This window comes from Hordeum vulgare, chromosome 6H (assembly GCF_904849725.1).
Source record: "Hordeum vulgare subsp. vulgare chromosome 6H, MorexV3_pseudomolecules_assembly, whole genome shotgun sequence".
NCBI classification, from domain to species: Eukaryota; Viridiplantae; Streptophyta; class Magnoliopsida; order Poales; family Poaceae; genus Hordeum; species Hordeum vulgare.
Window position 1 is genome coordinate 554781929 of NC_058523.1, and position 25733 is coordinate 554807661.

The 25733-nt window shown below is 46.8% G+C and overlaps 2 protein-coding genes across 3 annotated transcripts; one reads left to right on the top strand and one right to left on the bottom strand.

Moving 5' to 3' along the window:
* The first annotated feature begins 17116 nt into the window (after positions 1-17116).
* Positions 17117-18894, top strand: LOC123402623 (lysM domain receptor-like kinase 3). Its single transcript, XM_045096560.1, has one exon. The coding sequence runs from the start codon at positions 17242-17244 to the stop codon at positions 18637-18639; it is 1398 nt and encodes a 465-aa protein (XP_044952495.1). The 5' UTR covers positions 17117-17241; the 3' UTR covers positions 18640-18894.
* Positions 18895-21101: 2207 nt separating this feature from the next.
* Positions 21102-25414, bottom strand: LOC123406244 (serine/threonine-protein phosphatase PP1). Of its 2 annotated transcripts, none has more exons than XM_045099730.1 (5): positions 25161-25414; positions 24767-24970; positions 22901-23460; positions 22619-22813; positions 21102-21368 (listed from the first exon to the last, which is right to left on the bottom strand). In XM_045099730.1, exons 2-5 carry the CDS (start codon positions 24954-24956, stop codon positions 21351-21353), a joined length of 963 nt encoding a protein of 320 aa, XP_044955665.1. In that variant the 5' UTR covers positions 24957-24970; positions 25161-25414; the 3' UTR covers positions 21102-21350. The 2 variants fall into 2 exon arrangements, with proteins under 2 accessions (XP_044955665.1, XP_044955666.1); XM_045099731.1 differs by having other exon boundaries at positions 24767-24967; positions 25159-25414.
* Positions 25415-25733: the final 319 nt, after the last annotated feature.

Below are 25733 nucleotides of genomic sequence, written 5' to 3' on the forward strand. Positions count from 1 at the left end.
ATCCATTGTCAGTTTATGTGCGTGCATTATATAAGTATATCAAAAACCATTACAGAACACCATGAATAGAGAAGTGACCAAATTAATACAAGTTTATTATCACATTATAACCAAAGTACGATAGTGATCAAATGAAATAACAAACAATAATAAAAGTAAGAAAATTATACAAGTAGATATCTAAATCATACAAGTAAGAATTGTTTCATTTTAAAAAGAATATAAGAACAAGAGGCTCACCACGATGGTGTTGGCGACGATGTCGACGCGGGCGATCGACGACGATGAGGATGGGGACGGGGACGGGACGGCACCCTACACATGTGCATACTCTAAGAAGTTAATTTGAGCTCAAATTGTGCATCTAAATCAAATGAACTCCCACATATATACTTCTCCACTAAAACCCGCAAACCACTGTACTTCTAGAACATTTAAAATAAGCTAAACTAGCAGTGAGAGATGAAAGGATGAAGTTGCTAACCTTTTAGAATAATAGTATAGTTGGTGCACCGCCAAACCTAGACAAATCTTGGAGAAAATGTAGTTTGGCGGTCGAGCTTGAAGAAGAGATAACTTAAGTATGGCTCGGGCATTTCATCAAACACCTCATGTGCATACAAGGTGAGAACATAGTAACACATACCTCCTACATGCTGGCCGGCCAAAAAAACAGAGAAGTGAGTGGACATGGATGAGCATATATATGTATATAGACATTCTTTTAGTCTCGGTTGGTGTTTAGAACTGGGACTGAAGACACACCCTTAGTCCCGGTTCCACCGGAACTAAAGGCCCCAGATGAACCGGGACTGGTGCCCGCGAGGCGCGACAGACGTCCTGACCACTCGAATTGGGACAGATGCACGCATTAGTCCCGGTTTGTTAGTCGATCGGCACTGTTGATCTGATCCGGCAAAAACCAAAACCTTGTTTTCTATTAATGATAGAAGTTGTACGAATAATCAATGGTTAACCTAAATTCAACATGCATGCATGGTGCTCCCAACCACTATGTATCTCTTGCCTACTCCGTCACCTCGGCTATTCTCCATGTGCCTCACCCCACCTCTAACCATCAACCAATTGATTTCTCAGCAAGTACTCGTGAAGCGTTCTCTGTTTCGATTGTTGTATGCGTGGAGCCGATCTGATCTTGACTTCCTCGTCGAGAAACGCAATTGAACTACTGATTATATCATGTATTTTTGTTTTGCTTTTGTAGGCGTCGCGGAGTTGATCTCTGCTGTGAGCGGCAGGCAGGCAGGTGGAATCAGCAACGCACACGCGCTTCACATTGGATCATTGGGATGGTTAGCCCTGCGGGAGCGCAGGCTACCCAACTTGATTCGATTCATGACTCAGCCGAGGGGATGCTTAGATCATCGCCGCGCTATACTAGCGCCGCGCGGCAAAAAAGGCAAATATAGCGCGCGCAACGCGGCGGACAGCTCCAGCGGACGCGCTAAAACCGCGCGCACGCTAAAACGATTTGGGCGCGCTGGTCATAGCCCCATCCCGCGTTGTGTATTTCGGGCGTCCACTTCGGCGCGCAGCAGACTCGAGCGCGCGCGCGAACTCTCCCTATTCTTCCTCCTTTCTCTTGCGCGTGCCGGCGCCAGCGCCCCTGCCACCATGGGCGCGCACACCGCCGCCCCGCTGACCCCGCTGTACAGCCGCGACCCCCCCCCCCCCCCGCCGCCGCCGCCTCCGCCGAAAACCCTAGCGCGGCGGGCGTTGGCGCTGGCGCCGCCGCCGCCGCCGCCGGAGCTCCGCCGACCGTCGGCCTCGCGCGCAGCCTCTTCTTGCCGCCGCGGATGACCACGCCGACGGGTGGCGTCGCGCCGGCGCCGTCCCGTGCCGCCGCCGCACCGTTGGAGCGGAAGAAAGGAAAAACATCCGCGAAGAAGAAGACGACGGACGGCTCTGGCAGCTCGAAGCCGAAGAAGAAGGTTGCAGTGCGCCGGCCGGGCGCGGCGTCTACCGAAGCGCCGGCGAGCTCACTCGTTGAGCCGGCGGCGGACGCGCACCACGTCTTCGATGAAATGCCCCCAGGATGAAAAAAATTCCAACTTTTATTTTCTTGTTATTTTTTCAATGCATCATCATATAGATAGCTTATTTGCATTGTTCACAAAACTTTGTAGTCTCAACGATGATGCATACATGTCAACTATGGATGTTGGGTCCAACAATTCGCATTGGTCTCAAACCAATGACATCCATTTGGACGACCATGAGTTTGAGGTGGACGAGGAGGGTGAGGGCATTATCGAGGCGCCGAAAGGAAGAGCGGGCAATTACACCACCAACGATGACAAATTACTATGCAATACTTGGTTGCAAGTGTCGAGGGATCCATCCGTTGGAGGTGATCAAAGTAGAGATGCTTATTGGGGGCGAATGAAAGAACACTTTGATGCTCAGAACGTGAGTGGAATTGACCGCTCCGAGAGATCACTTCGGTCCCGATGGTCGACAATCAACTCGGTTGTCAAAAGTGGGCGGCCGCACAAAAGGCAGTTGACAAGCTTAACCCAAGTGGCACAAATGAGGATGATAGAGTAAGTGGCATCTCATACATGTTCATCATACTTGTTTTTGGTGTCCGAAGTGCTAACTTGTTTTGTTTTTCTTGTAGTACAACATTGCCCAAAACTTGTTCAAAGAAGAGACAAGGACAACCAAGAAGGGGAAGATCAAGAAAGGAAAAATCTTTACCTTGCCTCATTGCTACGAAGTGTTGAAGGATGATGAGAAATGGAAGAAGCGTGAAGATTTGGATGATTTGCATTTGAGCAACAAACGCAAGCGCACAATTGAGTTGAATGATGATGAGGAGGAGGAGGATGCATCAACTGATGACGGCAAGAGAAGCCCCACACCCAACTTGGTTTCATACTTGAAACCAAAACGACCGGATGGGTGCAAGAAGGACAAAACCGAAAAGAAGAAGAGGAAAGGAGATGATGAGCTCACAAATGCTATGGAAGCTATTGTGAAGGCAAGAAAAGAAGCCAACGAGGTGAGGAAAATGGCAAGGAACCAAGATGCCGCGGGCGAGGAGAGGAGGTTGGCGGCCGAGGAGAGGAGGGTGGCCGCCGAGGAGAGGAAAGTGGCATTGGAGGAGAGGAAGGTGGGCATGGAGGAGCGAGCTAAGTTGTTCGAACGGGAAAAGCACTTGTTCTTCTTGGGAAAAGCACTTGTTCTTCTTGGGAAAAGCACTTGTTCTTCTTGAAAATGCCATTGAAGATCTTGCCAAGACCGTCGGAGCTACACGTGATGCGGTGCGTGATGAGGTTAGGGAGGAAGATTCATCTTCGAAGACGGAAGAATCGTCTTCGGAAGAAGAGGAAGACGACGAGGAAGATGATTGATGTGTTATATGTCTTCAACTTTGTTGGATGAACTTGTATCTTGAACTTGGTTTGTATTTTGAACTTGGTTGGATGAACTTGTGGGCATGACTTTTATTCATCAACATGTTTGTGCTAAATTTCACATGTTCATTGCATTTTGATGAATGTTTCAAACTATTTTTTGTCCGAATGCCATATATTTGGGCGCTGCTACAGCGACGCGCGCGCTGCTGGAGCGGAGCGCGCGCGCTGCATTTTACAGCCACTGCTGGAGCCAGTGCTGCGCGACGCGCCAAACCAGACGACCAGCGCGCGGCAAACTAGTTTTTTTAAGCGCGGCGCGAAGCGCGTCTGTTGGAGATGCTCTTAAACGTTATCTTTACATTTCTAGAAGAAGTATTTCCGGGTGGAGGGAGTATAAAAATATGCCGACAAGGGCTAGTCTCGGCTGGTCTCGTTTTTACGTTGGACCATTGAATGGACGTTTGCAGTCACGTCGTTGTCGTAGATCATATTGTTCCATTGTTCAGCGATCGCACGGACAGGCATTCTGGTAGACCATATTTTATACTGTACTCCTTCCGTTCCTAAATATAAGTCTTTTAAGAGATTTCACTAATAGTGTACATACAAAGCAAAATAAATGAACCTACATTCTAAATTATGTCTATATACATTCGTATGTAGTTCACTAGTGAAATCTCTAGAAAAACTTATATTTAGAAACGAAGGAAGTATATTGCATATAAAATATTGTATTCTTTGCTAAATTAGTGCTAGTGTTATATGCATCTTTTACTCAACTGACGGGACGGCTGTTCATGCACACAGCAGACGGAAACAAACCTGGTCAATGGATTCAGCCATTTTGTTTGACTCGTGAGTTGAAGGGTTCATGATGGCAATAGTTGCAGCAACTGCTGCAGCTATATTTTCTCCTCAATAGCTGCAGCAGTTTTTAAACTGCTGCAACTACATTTTCTCCTCAAAACATGCAGGAGGAACAGGAAAGCATGCACGTGCGTACGCAATGTGGATGGACGGATGCGAGTAATTCGCAGCCACGTCGCGCTCCTTGGCTATTCACTTCTTGCCAACAATAGGTAGGTTTTGCTCTCTTCGGTTTGGTCAACAAGATACGTAAAAGGGATATTTCTTCATCCCTTTTACCACGAAAACCCTGGACTTGACAACCTCAACACAAAGAACGGATGGGTACAATCTACTGCTATCCTACTGCTATATTTTTAGTTTTATCATGTCGATTTTTATGTGACTTGTAATTTAATCTTTATAATATGAATGAAACATGTATTATCATAAAAAAAAATGTAAAACCCGACGAAGCTGGCATCACGACTTACAACGCCCAAGTGTTTGCGTGCTGGACGCGGCAATCAGTCTATTCATTCATTAGCTGTCCACGCGCTGTACATCGTGATGGTATAGCACTGAACTGTTGCTACTACGTACCTGCCACTCACTTTCTCTCGTAAATTAATACTCACTCCATTTCGAAATATAAATTCTTTTTAAAAATTTAACTAGAAACTAAATACAAAACAAAATAAATGAATCTATACTCTAAATTATGTTTATATATATATCCATAGATAGGTAGGCACACTGCGCAGAGCTCTGCGTTGGTCATCAAACACGTGTTTGGTTGTATGCATTGATTTTGCTTGCATTGCATATACTTTTGTATATAGTTTGGTTGTCTGCATATAGGATAGCTGCATGAAGAGACTAATTTTGACCCGCAATTTAGTTGACCGTATTGCATAATGTGCTCTCATTACTTCTCACTAGCTAGCAGTGACCTTACATACAGGGACGATTCTAGGGGGGGGGGGGGGGGGGGCTAGACCCCCCTAGCAAATTGATTTTTCTATTATAATAATGGTTGTTGTAACTATTTTTTTTTACTTCATATGAACTTTGCCCCCTCCATGAACAAACTTGCCCCCCCTATGCTTGCATGTTGGCTTCGTCCCTGCTTACATATACGATCTTAACAGTTTTACTCTTAGCTACGGAATAAATTACAGTTCATTCTAACTACTATCAAATAACGGTACATATTATTAAGAGCCATATGGAGGAACATGATCCCCTGCTCTTTCAAACTTGTGTGGATGTAATCTTGTAGCAGCCCCTGCTCCTGAAGGTTTGGACAAGACTAGCAAATGATGTTCTTTTTATTCGAAGCATCCACACAGCCTTTGTGTCGTTGCCGTTGTAGATGTTGTTTAGATTGACGATCCTCTCCTTCTCCCGCATAAGCATTGGAGCATAAGTGATGACAGGTCTCTCAGCACGACGAACGACTCTCTTGTGTATGAACATGAGTCATGCCTCAATCACACGTATTGTTGGAAATATGAGCGATTTACCATGTGATATTACTAGCAGAAATAGTAGATAAATCATGACTACCATAGAAGTTATAAGTCAAGTCATACGATCATACAGAGAGTATGCAAGTAGCATCCGAAGTGATGAGTGGAACGGAACAAATCTGGAACAAGAACTAGAGCAAGAAGTTGCGACAGGAACTTAAACAAAAAAGAAAACGAACACGTACTGAGTTGCAGCAGTAGCAATAGTGGGATTGGCGTTGACGTCGTCACCGGCCATGTTGTCCAAGATGTTGTTGACATCGAGGAAGAAGTAATCGTCCAGAAAGTGGTCATCGGCGTCCGTGATGAAGAAGCAAAAGAGGGACACGAAACGAACAGCCAGCAGCCGAAGGGTGGTAGTCATTGGCTCGACTCATTCCCACAACCCGCGGCGCATCGTGACGAGGCGAGGCCGGCGGCGGAGGAGGAGCGCGCGTGTATGCCTCTCTTGTTCTCATGATCATACTATTGGAAATATGCCCTAGAGACAATAATAAATTAGTTATTATTATATTTCCTTGTTCATAATAATCGTTTATTATTCATGCTAGAATTGTATTGATTGGAAACTCAAATACATGTGTAGATGCATAGATAACACACTGTCCCTAGTGAGCCTCTAGTTGACTAGTTCGTTGACCAAAGATGGTCAAGGTTTCCTGGCCATAGGCAAGTGTTGTCACTTGATAACGGGATCACATCACTAGGAGAATCATGTGATGGACAAGACCCAAACTATGAATGTAGCATATTGATCGTGTCGTTTTATTGCTATTGTTTTCCGCGTGTCAAGTATTTGTTCCTATGACCACGAGATCATATAACTCACTGGCACCGGAGGAATACCTTGTGTGCATCAAACGTCACAACGTAACTGGGTGACTATAAAGATGCTCTACAAGTATCTCCGAAGGTGTCCGTTGAGTTAGTATGGATCAAGACTGGGATTTGTCACTCCGTGTGACGGAGAGGTATCTCGGGGCCCACTCGGTAATACAACATCACACACAAGCCTTGCAAGCAATGTGACTAAGTGTGGTGGGGCAGCGACAGCGGGGGCGAGGTGGGGAGAGAGAGAGAGGGGCGGCGGCGGGGGCGACAGGGGCGGCAGTGGGGGCGACAGGGGCGGCGGCAGGGGCGATAGGGGCGGCGATGCGACGGGGGCGGCGGTGCGACGGTGGTGGCGGCGGCCGTTACAGAGAGAGGGGCGCGCGGGGTGGGGAGAGAGAGAGAGGGGCGCGCGGGGTGACCGTTACAGAGAGAGAGGGGGGCGGGGTGGGGGGGGAGGAGCCGTTAACGGTGTTAGAGCATTGTCGTCTGCCTCCGGACTCTTTGCCATCCGCTAGCATACGGCAAAGGTCCGACTCCAGTTTGACCTAGCCAACCCGCGGTCAGGTGGGCCTATCTATATCTTTGCCGTCTGCCTCTAGACTCTTTGCCGTCCGCTAGCAGACGACAAAGATGTGACAGATGGCAAAAAGACTGTATGCCATCAGCCTGTGCTTTGCCATCTGTTTTGCTGAAGCTGACGGCAAAGACACTCTTTGCCATCAGCTAGCAGACGGCAAAGACTAGGCAGATGGCAAAAAACTGTTTTGCAGTAGTGGATAGGTAATAGTTCACTAGATTTTCAGTGATCTTTTCAAATTCATGATTTTTTTCAAATAATTAAAAAAACAATAAGCAGTTCACTAGACGGTTTTGTACACTAAATAACATGGCGACATTATTACTCCCTCGACACCGATGCATTAGTCATCTTAGGTTGTGCACCGCGATCAAAGTGGAAGGAAGAAATGAGGGACTTTAATATTTATTTGCTAACTAATACATTGCATGCTATGAACCGACCACTACATATCGTGCTATGTAGTTTTATTTCATTAAAAACACACATGTCATACGTTTCCTAATTGTTAATTCCTTTACATGTTAAGAAATGAGAAACAAGGTGAGGGTTAATGCATCGTGTCTAATTGTTTTGTGATTATTTGGTTTTAGTAATGTGAGTGACTAAGCATCGGCACAGAGGAAGTATTATGTAATTGGCGGTGTTACCAATCACTAATGGCAAGTAGCTCTAGTGGTTAGCAGAACTCGTACATGAAAAGAACTTCGTGAGATTGAAGCATGCAGAGAGAAAGTTCTTTTGCGGTTTTTCCATGCTATGAGTTTGCTGCTTTGCATCTTTCATGGACCGGCCCAACTGGGAGCAGTAGTGAGCGCCACGGAGGATGTGTGTCGCCAAAAGTGCCCAATAGGAGCTCCCCATCTTTCTTGGTGTTTGTATGTTCTTTGTAATAGACCCACGCTCGATCTGATGGGCTTGGATGTGGTCTTTATTTAACTTTTTTTAATATAATACTATATCATGTTATCCAGCCTAAGTGTTTGAGGAGATAAGTCAAGAACCAAAATGGTGGCCAAGGCAAGAAAAAGAAGTTGCTGCTTCCATAGATTCGGGCCTTTTTGCCCTTTTCAGCCTGAGATGTGCTGGGCCTTGATTAAAAAGAGCATGGAATAGAGAGCAAAAACGTGTTATATCTTCCTTGATTAAAAAAAGTTGTTTTCGTAACTTCAAAATTCTATAAATTGTGTCTAATATAAGCTTGATTTTTTTTTCCTAGGGCATTCGGCTGATCTCGTCCTCCATCAGCCCTGAGTCAAAATACAAATGGACATTTCAAGATGAACTGCTGAAGTGTTCTCCGTTTTGATACCCTGACTACATCAACACATACTCGCATTACTTGTGACAAGAAGAAGAAGCAGACCACAAAATCTATTACTTAATGCAGTAATAATTAGTTGTGATGTATTCCTTTGTACTAGCTAGGTCAGCATCATGCTTCTGCGAGATACATCCATGGATAGATGGTACTAGCATCAGAGTATAATCAAGCTTTCTTTGTGATATTCTTGCATATTGGTTACCCAAAATAAATCCCCTCTAGTTTCTCATACAATAATCCCCTCTCACTTTTGAAGTTTAGTGCTTAAATCGGATAGGTCACGGGTCACCAGACATTAGACCATGTTATATGGTACTCTCTCCGTCCCACAATATAAGATTGTTTTTCAAGCGATGTTAGCTTGAAAAAATGATCTTATATTGTGGTACAGAGAGAGTATGTTCTATATAACAAGGTGAAGAAGGCCAGACGATATCGAAAAAGCCCAATGGAGCTCGGCCTCCATGGAAGACGAATTTCAAATGATCAAAATTCAAATTTCCATGTTTAAATATTTTTTGGAAAAAAATAAACATATACTTAGAGACATAATGCACAAGTGTGTAAATTTTCAGCTCAAAATACGTTAAAATGTGTGCTACACACAGGAAAAAAAACAAATCTAAGGCTTTTTAGTCTATGCACTCTTCAACCCCAAACTCCATGAATTTGACTCTTTTGCACAGAATGCATCTTAAGGTACTTCATCATGAAATTTTACTCACGTCCTTGTACAATCTTTTCAGATTTTATTGAAACTTAAAAGTTTTAATTTCGATTATTTTTCTTTTGGTTCTAAAATTTCAGCCTCCATGCATAGGGCCGAACTCCAAAACGCCTCACTCAGGCGATATTAGTTATTTGCTACTCCCTCCGTTTCAAAATATAAGACCTTTTAGAGATTACATTAGGAGACTACATACGGAGCAAAATGAGTGAATCTACATTCTAAAATATGTCTATGTACATCCGTATGTAGTTCATAGTGCAATATCTAAAAGGTCTTATATTTAGGAACGGAGGGAGTACATTATTGCTAGTATTATGCACTTGTGAGTCAACTGACGGTTGTTGATGCACACAACACAATATATATTGCATAGAAGAACAAGAAGATCAGACGGTTGATTATTTGCTATTACTTGCTATTACTTCCTCCGTTTTTAAATATAAGTCTGTATATATGTTTTACTATAAGGTACATACGGATATATGTAGACATAATTTAGAGTGTAGATTCGCTCATTTTGCTTTGCATGTCCGTAGTCCTAGTGAAATCTTTTGCATGTCCGTAGTCCTAGTGAAATCTTTAAAATGTTATATTTAGGAACTGAGGGAGTATTATATATATACACCTTTCGTCGCTGTACTGAAGCAAACATACTACCTGGTCAATGGATCCAGCCATTTTGTTTGACTCGTATGTTCAACGCGCGGTGCATGACAGCCATCCGTTGGAGCTTCAGTTTGGAACCTGCAGGAGAAGCCGTGGCACTAGGAACGATTAAGCAAGCACGTGCGCTGTATTTATACTGTGATGTCATCCTCATCCTCACGTCAAATACAGCCATGCTAGCACGAAGCAGTACGTGCTTGACCGTTTCGAGTAGTCATCGTGGACATGCAAACACGTGCACGTACGGCGGTCCTTGTGCGTGCAAAATAATCCGAACCGAACGAAGCTGGCTGGCATCACGGGCCTGAGTTCACGACTGCGTGCGTGCGTGCTCCAGGTTCGTCCTGTAACAACTTGGCACTGACACTGCTGGTGCTGCATGCCACGCAGCGCACCTAACTTGTGTCATCCCGCGTGAACAAGTGGTTCTTTGACGAGCTGATGGAACGGCCGTTTCGGCATGCATGCATGGCGCCCTGGCCTTGGTCTAGCAGCTCGGCTAATTTCGCCGCCACATAGTCTAAAGTCTAAACTTGATGAGGTTGGCGACCGACGGAGGCTTGATTTGTTCTCCTTGAGGATGATCTGATCCTTTTTTTTAGCGGATGTGATATGATTCGCTAGCTAAACCGAGTCATCATCAATTCAAAATAGAAAAAAAAAAAGTTGCTGTCCCTGACTGAGTATGCAGTAGTAGAACGGAATGTTTTGCGTGCATTATTTGGTAATAATCGTATGCACGCTTCTACAGAGTCGTGGAATAAACCAAATTTTATAAATAAAAAAATTGAACTCCTTCCGTCTTAAAATTCTTATTTCAGGTTTGTATAAAAAGAGATGTATCTAAATACATTTATATCTAGATAAATTCAAGACGAGAATTTTGGGACGTAAGGAGTATTACACACTGTAGTACACAAATCTGCAAAAGATAGAAAAATATTCGCTTTAAAAAATGATTTTATATTATGAAACGGAATGAGTAAGGGCCAGTTCTTCTGGTGGCTTTTTTAAGCTTCTAGAATAAGCTGCCCCCTATCCAGCTTATTCTAAAAACTCAACCAAAAATATTTTTTTAAAAGTCTATTAATTAAGTCTTAATTAATGGACTTTTAAAAAAATAAATTTTATTGAGCTTCTAGAATAAGTCGGATAGGGTAGCTTATTCTAGAAGCCAGCAAAAGAACTGGACCTAAATCACGGATCATGCGTACACTCCCGTGGATTGACGTCGGCTAATGTTGGGCATTTTGTGTCGTTTTTTCGTCGTGACAGCTGGACAAGCTAATACGTGTGCGAGCACGTTGGCAGTCACGTCGCTGTCCCCAGCTGCACTAGCCGCCACGCGCGGATTAACTGAGTTTTTTTTCCTAATCATCATCAGAAGAACAGAAAAGAAAAAGAAGCTTCTCCCCTCCCGCCCGATCAGCCACCGGTCGTCGTTGTGGCCATCTCGCCAATAGCCGGCGTACGTCCAGGTGACACATCCCATTTGTTCCTCCTCCCTTCTCCGGCACACTCGTCTCTTGCCATCATGCCCGGAATCGACGCCGATCCCGTGTTCACCCTTTAATATTAAAGAATGAACGTTTGATGCTCAGATTTGACGTGATGTCTGACACAAGTGTGACATGTCAAACGTCAAAACTCCACCGCACGACCCCATTCTGTCCGGCCCCATCCGTTTGGGGTAAAAGACACAAACAGGTCGGCCCAGTGCGAGACGGTCCGGATCCATCCTGTCCGTTTTGTGTCTGGCACGACCCATTTCGAGCGCAAACTTGTGCGAGATTTGAGTCGCGGCGGCCATCAAATGGACACGCGTTCGTCCGTGTCGGGGACGCGTGGCAGGCGGCCACCTACCTCCCACCCACCCACATCAATGCGCACGAGCGGCTGGGCCCGTCTGTCATCCGCCCAGGAAACGGTCGCTGTCCTTCTTAAATGTGGAAGCCGTGGACCGGTCGTCGTCCACAGTTCCCATCGCCACCCCCGCAGCCTCATCGAAACCCGACAGCCGCGAACCCTAACAGTCTCCTCGAACTCGCCGGCCGCCCACCTCGCAGCAGCCATGGGTCTGTGGAACTACGGTCGCAAGGGCAACCACGACCGTGAGGCTGGCTCCTCGTCGGGACGCCGTCGCGGCTCCGTGAAGGAGGAGGCCGCATCGCGACAGCGTCGTGCCTCCGCCGCGGCTCCCTTCATTATCGCCCCTGGCAGTACCTCAACGTTCATGTATGCCGTCGCTACTGGGAGACGAAGACGCCGGTCCCGTGGAGCGACGTCCACCTCCCCAACGCGTGGCACCTCTCCATCGACCGCGTCCCTATCCCGTCGGTGCCGACGAGCGGCCGTGCGCGCCGCGAGGACATCCAGCGCCGCCGCCGCCTCCTCCCCGACGACCTGTACTACGACGAAAGGTACGCCGCCGACTCCATCCTCTCGGACACCTGGCTCAGGGACGAGCACGACGTGCGGCGTACCTCCTACTTCACCGGCACGGTCTCGGGGCCGCGGCGGGCGTACTCGGGTGTGCGGCCTCACGCCCACGCCGTCGCCTTCCCCGTCTCCGTCACCACCTCCACCTCCTCGCATGACGGAGGAGGAGGAGTCCCGGCTCATGCAGCGCGTCATGGGGGACTCCATGACGACGCATGATGAGCGCCAATGGTCGGGCCTGGACCGTGCCATGGCCCTTTCTACGGCCGGCGACGTCGCCATCCCCGAGCAGATGGAGGAGGAGGAGGTTGCCGCGTTTCCTCCGGAATTGGTGGGCGCGTCATGGGGCTGGTCGTGCACCGCGTCGGAGATGGTGCATGCAGTGGGGGCCGTGAACTGGTGCCCCATGCCGCCGCGGTCACCGGAGTGGGACGCCTCGCCACGGGAGGAGGTGATGCAGGCCAGCTTCCAGCCCGCCCCCGCGCACCAGGGACCGCCGGCCTACGTCGACATCGTCAGCGATGGCGACGACGACGACACCGGCGGCCAGTAAAAACGGCGACGGCCACGTCAACGACGGGCTTCTTTTTTTTATGTTAATTATGTCAAACTGAACTGCTTTGTGGCCGTGAAAACTGGGCCGTTTATAATGTTAATGTTATTATGTTTTAAGTTTTTTAACTGCGTTTATTTATTTTTAGTTGAGTTTTTCTATTTTTTTAATCATGTTCAACAAAGACATGATTTGAGATGTGACCGTGCGGTGGACGCACGCATGATCCAACGGACAGAGGCGGACATGGACGAATTCATTGTCGTCCCAAACAGACAAAATCCTGCCAAACCGGACGTTCGTTTGAAATCGTAGGCGGAGTTGACCTAATAACATCAAATGCGGCGACGGTGTGAACAATACGCACGCCTGCACATATGAAACGGCAGCACGCACAAAACCACTGGCGTGAGCAGCCTTGGCCAGGTCGTGGTTAGCTTGCTCGGTTAGAGCGGTCGTGGACGCGAGCGCGAGCTCCAGGCGCCAGCTCAGGGCACAGACTAGCCATGGGCGCGTGCTACGTGTGGGCACGTGTGCGCGAGCTCCAGCCTCGGAGTAGGTATGGACACGAGCTCCGAGCGTGGGCGCGCGAGCGGCCTCGGCCACACCTCGTGCAGCCGGCTATTGAAGATGCTTAAGGCCTTGTTTGGTTAGGGGAGATTGGGAAGGTTTTAAGAGGAAGGGATTTTAGGGATTGGATGAATCCCTTTGTTTCACCCAATTCTTTTAAATCCTTGGGATTTTTTTTTCACTGGTCCCCTGAGAAAGGTTTTGAAACACATGAATAGGAAGGGATTGAAGGGGAACGGAGGGGATTGGGCTAAGCAAACCCCTCCTACCAAATGGACGCCCTAGGATCTGTGGGGTTTCTGGGCCCTCCCGGGATTTTCCTCTCAAAACCTCTCCAATCTCCCTTAACCAAACGAGGCGTAAGAGGTCTGGCTATTGCGTGTGTGTCTAGCGCTACAACTTGCTTCTGTGCGTGCCGATCTGCCACCGGAGCTTGCCACCACCACTGCCACTGTCGGTTGCAGGCTGTAGAGCCGGCCATCCGCGTGTTCGTCGTCATCGCGTGCTCTAGCTGTGTCGCAAGTAACCTGCTCAACGAAATGCCACGATATGAGGAGGCCAATTTAAGATGTGTGGGTATGAAAGCAAACAAATGAGGGCTCAAAGCGAATGCGTCCGGACACTTTGTCTGTTTCTAAATATTTGTTGTTGAAAGAGATTTGGTTAATTCTTTTTCCAACAATAAATATTGTGATATGACTGTGGCTGTAGATGCTTAAAATCACTTCGCCACCCCACCAAACAAAAGCCCGATCTTCTACTCTGAGGGCCCATCCGTCTTCACCTCCACTAGCTACCTAGGGTTCCGCATAAAATGGCATGATCATCGCGGTAATTTTTAAAAGTTTCACTTTGAAAACGACTCGAAACGTAGCGGATATATAATTGAGTAACTTTACTTAGCACTCACCCCGTCGTCGCTCTCGTCTAGACGTCGTCAGGTCGGCGAGCCTTTTTTTTCTCTTCACTTTGCTGTTTAGGCGAATTAGTTATCATCGTGACACGTAGGATCGATGCTACCGCTTAGCATCCACACCGGCCGTTAATTAATTAGGTACATGGGGTCAACCAAATACTCGGCTTCTCCCGCAACTGGTACATATATTCTGACCCAACCCAACCGTGCAACTCTGGATAGTGATATCTTTGTCGTTGACAAGGGGCAGAAAAACATTCACCGTGCAATTGCAATATATGCAGTCAAATGGTAAAACTCCAATCCCGGACAAACATGGATGCATGCATCTGGAACTAACTACTCCAAGCTAGGCTGAAGTTAAGGGGCATGAGCAACTAATTAAGCCTCAAGTTGTACAATTGTATCCAAACACACGACACGTTCACAACACGCGGGTCTGCTTGGACGGCGTGCAGGCTATCAAACACGCGGATCCAAGTGTGTCCCAGCATTGTGACCATGTCCCGTCGGCAGCAAGCTGCCACGGTCTCGACCAGTTCCAGCGCGTTCTCCACATCACTTTGGTGTTGTCCAGCGCACTGTCGATCGGGTTGAGAGGCGTATCATGTCAGTGGTTAGACTAGCATATAATTAGGTTTATTTATTCTGAATGTAAGTGTCCCATCTGAAACGAAAATTATATCATTCATTTTGAATCAGAGGAAGTATCAAGTAAGAAAGACAATTTGTTTTAGTCAGATATAAAGATGGTACCAGATTTTAAGAAATGTTCATTCTGACTGCTACTAATTAAGTTGGGTCTAGACCATGCATCCACTTTCTGCTAACAATTTCTCGGTTCTCGGTTGGCAATTTCCTTGGGTCATCCATCCCACTGTCAAGATGCGCGGCTAATGCCAATCCGATTGAATAAAGGCTTAGCATCAAGCATCCAGTATTCCAGTTGCACATGGGTTTCAAAAAAGGGAAGCAGAAAAGAATGTTCTACTTCTTTATATTTCGATCGACGGTGGAAGCCTGCATGCTTTGTGAGCGTCTCTTTGACTCGTGCGGGTTCCGCACAAAACGCCTAAACTCTCGCGGCAATTTCGACGAATTTCATGCGAAAACGACTCGAAACCACGAGGGATGCTTGACTTGGCCCTAGCCCGATCGCCCCTCTCTCTATCGCTCTGGTCTGGACGTCGTCTGGTCGGCGACTTCTTTTTCTCTTCACTATATGCTTTTTGGCAAATTGGTTAGGATAGATGCTAGTAACACGTGTACGTTGTGCAGTCGCGTCGCTGTCCCTGCAGCACAAGCCGCCACCCACGAGGCCACGACACGAGATTGATTGATTGATTGATTTCGTTATCTTCCTCACGCCGAAATGGAAAACTCAAAAATGTTGTCATCCGATTAGCATCCACACCGTGCGTTCACAGTTCATTAGTTGATATTAATAACTTGGGGTCAACCAAACTGTCCACTTCTACTTCTCCCACTCGTGTACACTTGCATTATCGTCGTTGACTAGGGTACACAAACGCCCACGGTGCAAGTGCAATGCAGTCAAGTGGTAAAACTCCAAACCAGCCGACCAACATGGATGCTTCTCGAACTAACTAAGGGCTGAAGCTAAGTTAAGTGACATGAGTGGTTAATTAGGAATCAAGTTGCACACTTGCATTATCCTCGCTCTGAACAGAAAAAAAGGAAATCTTATGCATTACTCTAGCTAGCAATCGTCTCTGCAAATCGAGCCGACTACATTGTTCTTTTTCGCGGGAAAATTGGACCATCTATAGCAATCCAACTCGATGCTACCATCACTAAAATCCTTCACTTCTCCTTCTATTATCACTATGTTTGATGCACACCATCACATGGTACAAGATAACAAGAAGGTCACCTTCATCCATTCTCGGGCATGCGAAATTTACCCCTCCCCATTTTCCTCGCTGCTCCTAGTTTCTTCTCGCACATCGTGTGCGCGTCGAGATATATATGATGGTCGAGCATTTCCTTCCTACGATTAGAGACGAAACATCGAACCCTAGATCTCTCGATGATAATCAAGTGATGGCGACAAAGAAGTGGATGCCTCCTTTAGTTCATAGGGTTGGAAAATAATAGAAATAGAAAAGTTATAGGCAATGAGATGCATGTATCCTAAATCCTTTGAATAGTATTAGAAAAGAAGATGCTCATTGGTTCACATCATATTTTTTTTCATTGAGTCTAGGGTAATTTTTATTTTTCTATGAAATGTGGAGGATAGAAAGAATTCCTCCATAGTAATAGGTTTCTATTCCTACCAACCAAAGGGCTATAAAGAAAAAAAAATCTATAGAAATTATATCCTATGAGCTTCCTACAAGATTCCCCCAAACCAAAGAAGTCCGAAAGATAAATTCGGCGTTTCGACAAACTTCACCCCACTATGTATCCCTTTGGTCGGTACACACCATCATATACAAGAAGGTCGCCTACGTCTGTTGTCGTCCATCCTATTAACCCTTCCTCATTTTTCTCGCTACTCCGAGTTTCTCCTTGCAACTCTTTTGTGTGTCGAGATTAATACGGTGGTCAAGCATTTGCTCCATGTGATTGAGAAGGAACATCGAACCCTAGATTTCTGGTCGGATATCAAGTGATGGGCGATGAAGAGGTGGAAGATAAATTTGCTGGTCCGAAAAACTTTCACCCCATTGTGTATCCCTTTGACTCTAAATCTAAATGTAAAACGAATAAACAGCTGACCATGAATATTTCGTATACAGAAAGTTTCAAAATGCAACAGGGTGTTTGACCTGCATTTGACCGGTCGACCAGCCGTCTTCCTCCTCCTCTCGAGGCAACAGGTAAAGCGAGAGAGAGAGAGAGAGATGGATGGAAATAGACGAAGGAAAAAAGAAAGAAACCCAAAGGCGAAACCTTTATTACGCCAGCAAACTGGTCGGCGAGGAAGGAGAGCGGCGTGGGGAAGAAAGAAAGTCCGACGAGCTTCCTTGGTCGCCGATGGTTGGCGTCCGCGGGCATCAGATGTGCAAGACCAAGAGCGCCACGGCCACCGCCGCCGCGCCGTCGTCCATGGCCCGCTCCTCCGCCGCCACCACCACCCCGACGGCCACCGCCCACGGCCGCCGCTCGCCCCGCGGCACCAACGGCACCCACCCGACCTCCTTCTCCACTTCCTCGGCGGCGGCGCTCTCCACCTCCTCCTCCTCCGCGGCCTCCTCCCTGCAGGCGCTCAAGGACTCGCTCCCGGACCTCCCGCTCCTCCTCACCTTCGCCGAGCTCGCTGCCGCCACCAAGAACTTCTCCCCGGCGCACCGCCTCGCGCCGGGCTCGTCCAATTCGTTCCGATGCGCGCTCCGGGGCCACCCGGCCGCCGTCTTCCGCCGCGCGCTGCGGCGGGATCCGGCCGAGGTGTCCGCCCGGCTCGCGGTCCTCGGCCACTGCCATCACGCCGCCATCGCGCGGCTCTACGGCGCGGCCGCCTCCCCCGACGGCGCCCTCTTCCTCGCCTACGAGCTCGTCCCGGGCGCCGCGCCGCTCTCCTCGCTCCTCCGCGGCGCCAACAACCCGTCCTTCACCCCGCTCGCGTCCTGGCACTCGCGGCTGCGGCTCGCCGCCGACGCCTGCGACGCGCTCAGCTACGTGCACCTGCAGGCCGGGACCGTCCACAACCGTCTCTCCTCCTCCTCCGTCCTCGTGTGCGGCCAGGGCGCGCTCCTCCGGGCCAAGCTGGCGCACTTCGGGTCCGCGGACCTCGCCGGGGAGCTCCCGGACGACGACGACGGAGACAAGGAGGGCAGGCACCGGCGCACGGGGAGCCGCGGGAGGCGGATCGAGGGCACGCGCGGGTACATGGCGCCGGAGCTGATCGCGGGCGGGTCGCCGACGCGGCGGTCCGACGTGTTCGCGCTGGGCGTGCTGCTGCTGGAGCTGGTGTCGGGGCAGGAGCCGGTGCGGTACGAGCTCAACAAGGCGACCAGGGACTACGAGCGCACGTCGCTGATCGAGAGCGCGGCGGCCGCGGTGGCGGGCGGCGGGGAGGGGGGGATGCGGCAGTGGGTGGACCGGCGGCTCAAGGACTCGTTCCCCGTGGACGCGGCGGAGGCGCTGACGACGCTGGCGCTGCAGTGCGTGTCCAAGGACCCCGGCGCCCGGCCGGACATGTCCTGGGTCGCCGCCAAGGTCTCCAAGCTGTTCCTGGAGGCGCAGGACTGGGCCGACAAGTTCCGCATCCCCACCGACATCTCCATCTCCATGGCTCCCAGGTGAGCTCGGATCCTAAGTCCTAACTCCTGATGCCGCCGATGCCATCGCCGATTGAATTGCTCGCCGGAGCTGTGACTCTGGTCCTAGCTTAGAATTCGTGTTGCTGAATGAGTGATGGAATTGCTGATAGATTAGTTGATTGATTGCTGTTGCCGTGGCTATCACATGCATGCTTGTGACGATGCTAACAACAGATGAGTGCTACCGCTGCTAATGTGGACATGTGTACAGATGAATCGCCATTGCTCTTTGTCCTCTTGTTCTTGGTTCTTACTGGTGATGTGCACATGAGTGGTTTGTGATGGAATAGTTTACACAGATCCAGCTTTGTCACAGTCAGAAATACTCCACTATCGATGCAGATCTCCTACTTACATCTGAAAACTGCAATCCCTACACAATTTCATGAAAATTTCATAGGGAAATTGTTGATCGGCGTTAAGCTACGATTCGTTCCATCGACTCCAACCTCTTGAAGAAAACTGCAAACAAATTTTTGTGTTGAGAATAAATTGCAAACATTTTTAATCCCGCCGAATCTGAGTTGACGCTTAAATTTAAAAAAAAAATTAAAAAAAATGTGATGAACTTTGACAAATGTTATAAGTGTTTGCAATTTTTCATCATGAGATCACATTCGAGTAAGGCATGACAAAAACAAAAAAACAAAAAATGATGCTCTGAAATTGCTACTTATTGTATAATCAAACATGGTTTGAATCCTGCTGGACTCTAGCTGAATTGTTTTTTTTTATTGTTGCAATCCTATGTTTTACCTATTTCCATCTATGGTGTGTTATGCAATTTTGCAAACCAAAGAGGCCCTCGAATTTTTGTCGTTGTTTGTGTTGTTTTTGTGTGTCATCTTCCAGTGATGTGGATGTGTCTAGTCCAATTTGAGATTGCATCATGCCTGTCTAGCTGAGTGAGGCCTGTCGCAATGGCGGAATCGGATTCTTCTTGTTGGGCATTCCTCAGCCTCAGCTTTGCAAGAAAAGACCGATGAAGAAACATTCATACATTATCCAATCTTTTCGCTTTTCGTCTCTAGTCCATCGATACGAAAAACATATTCCCCAAAGACAATATAACTCAAATCATGATCTACGGTGCCAGGATTTTGATAGAGAAATCTTACATTCTCACTACCTAATAATACCAGATATATTCGGGTCAACACAGTTAAATGGAACAGAAAGAACGACGACGCGAATGCGTCGGTTCACACAAATCCAGCTTACTGATGATGTGCACATGAGTGGTTGGTGCATAACTCCTACATCAGAAAAGATTCAACAGCTTTGTTGACAAAAATATGTGTGGAAAATGTCAGGCAGAGTCCATCCGCGCTGAAACAGATCAAGCGGCGTTGGCCTCATTTGGTTCAGAGGATTCATGTGAACTGTAATCTCCGTAGAATCTGGTAGGAAATTTTTTATATTGACTCCAACCTCTTGAAGAATCCTGTCCTCCAAAATTTCTGTATTTCCTATGCGTCATCTCCTTTTCCATCTGTCATTTATCGGTCGTCCGAAGAATAGAACTTGCTAAATTCTAACCATATTCAGAGTTTCAGACCAAAACGGTTTAAATCAAACGCAAGTATCCAAAAGGATCGCGAAGAAAAGACGACGTGACACGCGAGAACAAAGATTCTTATACGAAGCTCGGATCATACCAGCCCAGATCTAGTTCAGTCCTCCAGGTAACAAGGATTCACACCGCATTTTGGTAAGATAATTTCTCGAGAAGTCCCGGTGTTCTTCCTAGCGTTTTATCAAACATAACTGAGTTAAATTTTGCAATCCTACGTTTTACCTATTTCCAAATGTGTAATTTGTTCTGAATTTCCATGAACCAAAGAGGCCCTCTGATTTTTGTCGTTGTCTGGATGTGAGGAGAAAATCGTTCTAGTTTTTCAACGATTTGTCTTGTCCAATTTGACATTGCATCATGCCTCTCTGGCTGAGTGAGGCTGTCACAATGGCGAATTGGATTCTTCTTGTTCGGCATTTGTCAGGCTTCAGCTTTGCAAGGAAAGACCGATGAAGAAATCCTTCGTACACCATCCAATCTTTTCCATAGAACCTATTCCGATGCGCCATCTCCGCTTTTCATCGATACGAAAAACATATTCTCCAAAAGACATTATAACTCAAATCAGGATCTAAGGTGCCAGGATTCTGACGGAGAAATCTTACATTCTCACTACCTAATAAATATACCAAATAGACCAACACAGTTAAAATGGAACAGCAAGGACGATGATGCGGGTGCATCGATTCTTGCACAAAGCTTGAATCATGCGAACCACACACTCGTACGAGCTCAAATTCAGTCGAGCTGGTTCATAAACAGCAGGCGATGTTTCTCCCGTCTGTTATGATCACACGCCAGCAATCTGGACTCTTAGCTGTTTTTATTGGCGTAGCCTGTCTGATCCCTTTGAATTTGGAAGGGGGGGAGGAGGAGCAACAGTTTCATTCACGATAAAGAGATCCGCACGGTAGAAAAACAATAATACATTACAACAAGTGTTAATCCAACATGAACGATGTACAGTCCATCGACGAGAGAGTTGTACAATCTGCGTTCTTGTCCCGGTCCGGGCCCGAGCTGTCGGCGAAAACGCCGGTTAGTCGCAGCCGCTCATGGTAGGCACGTGCCTGCCAGCAGATCAGACCACAGTTTGCTCACCAATCGCCGTGCCACCGTCACCATCCTCTCATTGACTAATCAAACATGAAAAAACAACAACAATTGAAGGTTAGTTGATACATCAAGAGAGAATCCATTATCATTGATACATCAAGAAAGAACTCGCAGCCATTACAACCGAGGATTATTCACGTACATCCAGTGGCATATCAAAATTATTTTTTCCAGTTAGTACAATATTTAGGCTAGTCCAGCACAGGTTCATAGATGGATTCCCATGGCAAGCAAGGCAGCTCGGCACCAGGGATGTTGCTTGTTCTTATGTGAATGGATGGGTTCTTCATTTGAGCATGTAAAGATTCATTTCATTGGAATTTGTATATTAGATTTATCAGCAGGAAGTTAACTATTCCTCCCCTCCACTTTAACGGACCATCTATCATATCTCTGTTCTGATACTGCCACTCACACTGAGTGGGGAACATGAGAAGGTAGGTCAAAGACACAATGTCATCGTAAGAAAGAAAGGGCGGTAGATAACACAAGATAATGGTTGAACTGTCATGTGAGGTCAATGTCTAACACCATTATGCCCTCGATGATAATGACATGCACTGCCATAGGACTAGAAATTGCAATATGCTTACACGTATTCCAAAGCAATTTGACTCCAGCATGTCTTTACACATGACCACAATTCAATAGATTAAAAAAAATCCCCAAGAGTAAATAAAGCATCGCGGTGTCAGAATGTTGTAGGGACGAATTTCAATAGTCAGAGCTAAGAAGTAATTGTAATCGGAAAGTGAAAGTCAATGTATGCCTATGTCAATATAATAACAATGAGGGGAAATAAGCTTAGTTAACACATTTGGTTGACTTAAGCCAACTCGGCAGTATCATTAAGCAATATACTCTTGCTATGAGAATCGAGCAGCATTCAAGTGCATAGGACAAACAGAAACAAGCGTTCTGGAAATTGCAGGCAAAAATTTCAGAGTGCATTGATACTATCGCCAGCGCATCGCTTACACTGAAAGAAAGAAAGTCTATCAAGTGCATCTGCAGTTCTGGCATTTGGTGGTCAAAGAAGTGTTGTACTAATCCTGTACAGAAAATATGTGAAAAATTCTGTGGTGATTGACTTCATTAGCATATCTCTGTTCTCACTTCAGATCTTTTGCAGGTTAACAGACAACCAGATGATATATTTGTATAGAATAGTATGTAAATATAGCATGGGGCTATTTTTAAGGGAAACGGCACGTAAGCACGGTGATGTATATGGCAAAATACCAATTGTTCCCATGCTAGTTATGCATACCTTGAAGCCAGACTTGTTATTAGTCGAACCAGGCAACATTTTCCTTGCAGGTTTGAGTATTTGGAAGGAGCACATCAGCGTCTCGTCTACACTCATCATGGCACCGGCATTATCGAATTCCCCACAGTAATTAGGCGCTGAAAATATTGTAACTAGCTGACGATCAGCAAAGAACTCGTAACCATCCTCAACAACCTGAATTTCAACAAGCAGAAATAAGTTATCAATCGGTACACTTGACAATGAAAATAATATGATGGGTGCTTTCTGAGCATAGTGCACCTGATGAGCTCGGCAGATGAGGTCTAAATCATGCTTCTCAAGGAATTCAGCCACTTTATCAGGTCCAAATGTATATGAGACACCTCGATCATTCATAGCCCACCCTTGCGCTTCATTGGAAGGATCGGACCAAAGAAGGTCACAAAGTAGCCCGGTATCAGGAACATCTGTGGGGCGATTGAGGTTGAGTATTTGATCCAGCTTGTTCAACTCTGGAGAAAGACCTCCATGCATGCATAGAATCTTTTCATCTATCAATGCTGATACCGGTAAGCAGTTAAAACAGTCTGTAAACGTTTTCCAGAGTTTTACACTGAATCTGCGCTTGCACTCATCATAGAATCCATAGATGCGGTTTACTGATGCACATTCATGGTTGCCCCTTAGAAGAAAGAAGTTCTCAGGATACTTGACCTTATAAGCCAAAAGAAGGCATATTGTCTCAAGGCTCTGCTTTCCTCGGTCCACGTAATCGCCCAAGAAAAGATAGTTGGACTGAGGAGGATATCCACCATATTCAAAGAGCCTCAGGAGATCAGAATATTGACCATGAACATCACCTGAACAGAATAAATTTTGAAACATTAACATTAGTATGAAGCTTTCTGTACGCTGATCAAGGTTCTCTAAATTAAACCTCAGATTCATAAGGAAAAAGCTACAGAACTTGTTCTTATATTTTTATTCAAGAGTGTTCTGCTGGAAGAATGTAGCATGACATATAACTTTTTTCCATAAATACGCAAAAGCCTTGCATATCAATGCAGTTATGGCATAGAGCTATAGGAGTATACCACAACTTAAAGCTAAACAAAATGACACATAGATCTGAAACACACAACCATTGCCTGAGGTGTAACAATGAGAAATATGAAACAAAAACATTTATAGAACTAAAACAGGTGTGTTTCATCAGCAAACTGAAGCTTGAATCACCAGTTGTTCTAAAATTGAGCACTTTGACAGCAAGCTAGCTGAACAACTAACCATCCAATACTCTTATATACATGGAGATGGATGCCAATTCTTGAGCCTACAGTTAATTACAAAAGCAAGCCTTTTATTTGAATATACTGCTTTACAACTGTGCACAATGATAAACGACATGTTCTCCAAAGTTAATCAATGACATCAAATCCTGAATGGATGAATATACCGCTTTACAGCCGTGCACAATGATAAAACAAAATATATAATCCATGGTTCTCCAAAGCTAATCAACAACATGAAATCCTGAATGGATAAACACACTGCTTTACAACTGTGCACAATGATAAACAACACTCATAATCTATTCGGTTCTCCAAAAGTCAATCAACACCATCGAATCCCAAACGGACCCATCAAATAAAACATCGGCAGCTTTCCATTATGAACAGAGCCCCAACTAAATCTGGCATTTTGTCAGATTCTGATGCACCTAAAACCTGGCAAGTATGGTTAATTCACCATAAACCCCATTGATGCTATAATGACTCACCAAGAGGCACCCAGTAGGCCAGTACACATTCAATTTGATGTGTACCTTGCAAACTACCCACCAAGAAGCACTCAGTACAACATCCAATACCTTGCAAATTATTACCCACCAGATAGATGGAGAACATGACCATCGCTTGAAAGACAAGAACTAGCACCTTCCCATCAGCCAAGATTCAAAGAGATTTCCATCCCAATCATGCTGAATCAGTAGAGGAGAGCTACTGCAGCCGATGAATCTCTGTTCTAATCCCCAGCCCCGAAGAAAAAAAAAACATGGCAAAGCAGCCACCTACCACGCGTTGACCAGCGAGACCGATCCCCCGAGATGGCATTCCGAGGGCTGCCGGCCAAGAATCGGAAAGAGAGATGGAGGGTAGGGATTACCGCAGATTTTGATGGGGGCCTCGAGCTCCAGGAGGTTGGGCTGCGCGAGGAAGATCTCCTTGGAGGCGGCGCAGAGCTGCTTGATCTCCGACTCGGACAGCTGCGCGTTCTTCCCGGGCTTGAGGCTCTTCACCTCCAGCAGCCTGGCGATGATGTTGTCCAGCAGCGCCGGATCCATCCCCTTCTCCATCGCCGGAAGAGCTTCTCAACAACGGCGACAGTCAAAACAACAAGGAAAGCAAAGCTGTCCCCGCAGCAGCCGAAAAAAGATACTACAAGGAATCAAGCACAGATCGAGCAAATCTCGCTCTTCTGGTGGGGATTGGGGGCGGCTGCGGCGGGCTCGTGATGATCACTGTTTGTGCCGGGAGGGTCCGACGGACCAAAGGTACCTTTTTTTCTCCTCCTCGGCCTGCCTTTCCGGCTTTATTCCCTCGTGGATGCTCCGGGATGGATTCCTTCTTGTTCTTGCTCTTGTTCTCGGAGGAGGCCGGTGGTCGTCTCCTCTCGCCCGGTGGGGATTTTCGCCTGGCCTTCTCACTGATCTCTTCTTGTTCTTGGCATTGGTCAGGGTCTCCTCTCCCCCCTCTCCCTCTCTCTCTCTACCTCTCTCTGTCACTTTCTCTCTCCTTGTGCCAATTCCCCAAGGACTAGTATTGGACTTTGTGGATTAATAAAGCATGTGATGTTTTGCATCCAGCCCCCTGTGCATGCTTGATTGTTTTGCCTGGGTCCTTGGTTGGAGATCTCAAGGACAGTGTTGGGGTTGTTTTTTGTAAAGTGTTTTGGGCCCCCATGTCCTTCTCACTTGACATTTCCTAGTCAGATTTTTTGTTGGGTTGCATGCAACTATGCAAGTGATGTTTTTGGAGGGATTGAAGGTGATGAGGGCCTGTGAAGTGCAAGAAAAATGGCTGGTGCTGGTGGAGGTATTTATTGGGCTGAGGAGACCTTTTCCTTCTTCTTA

Bases quoted from the DNA above. Each gene is read 5' to 3' on its own strand.
- LOC123402623 (XM_045096560.1), top strand. From the start codon at position 17,242: ATGGAAATAGACGAAGGAAAAAAGAAAGAAACCCAAAGGCGAAACCTT.
- LOC123406244 (XM_045099730.1), bottom strand. From the start codon at position 24,956: ATGGAGAAGGGGATGGATCCGGCGCTGCTGGACAACATCATCGCCAGG. The intron at 23,461-24,766 runs GTAATCCCTACC...TATTCTGTTCAG, and splicing joins GGCCCCCATCAAAATCTGCG to GTGATGTTCATGGTCAATAT. The intron at 22,814-22,900 runs GTGCACTATGCT...GTTGAAATTCAG, and splicing joins TCATCTGCCGAGCTCATCAG to GTTGTTGAGGATGGTTACGA.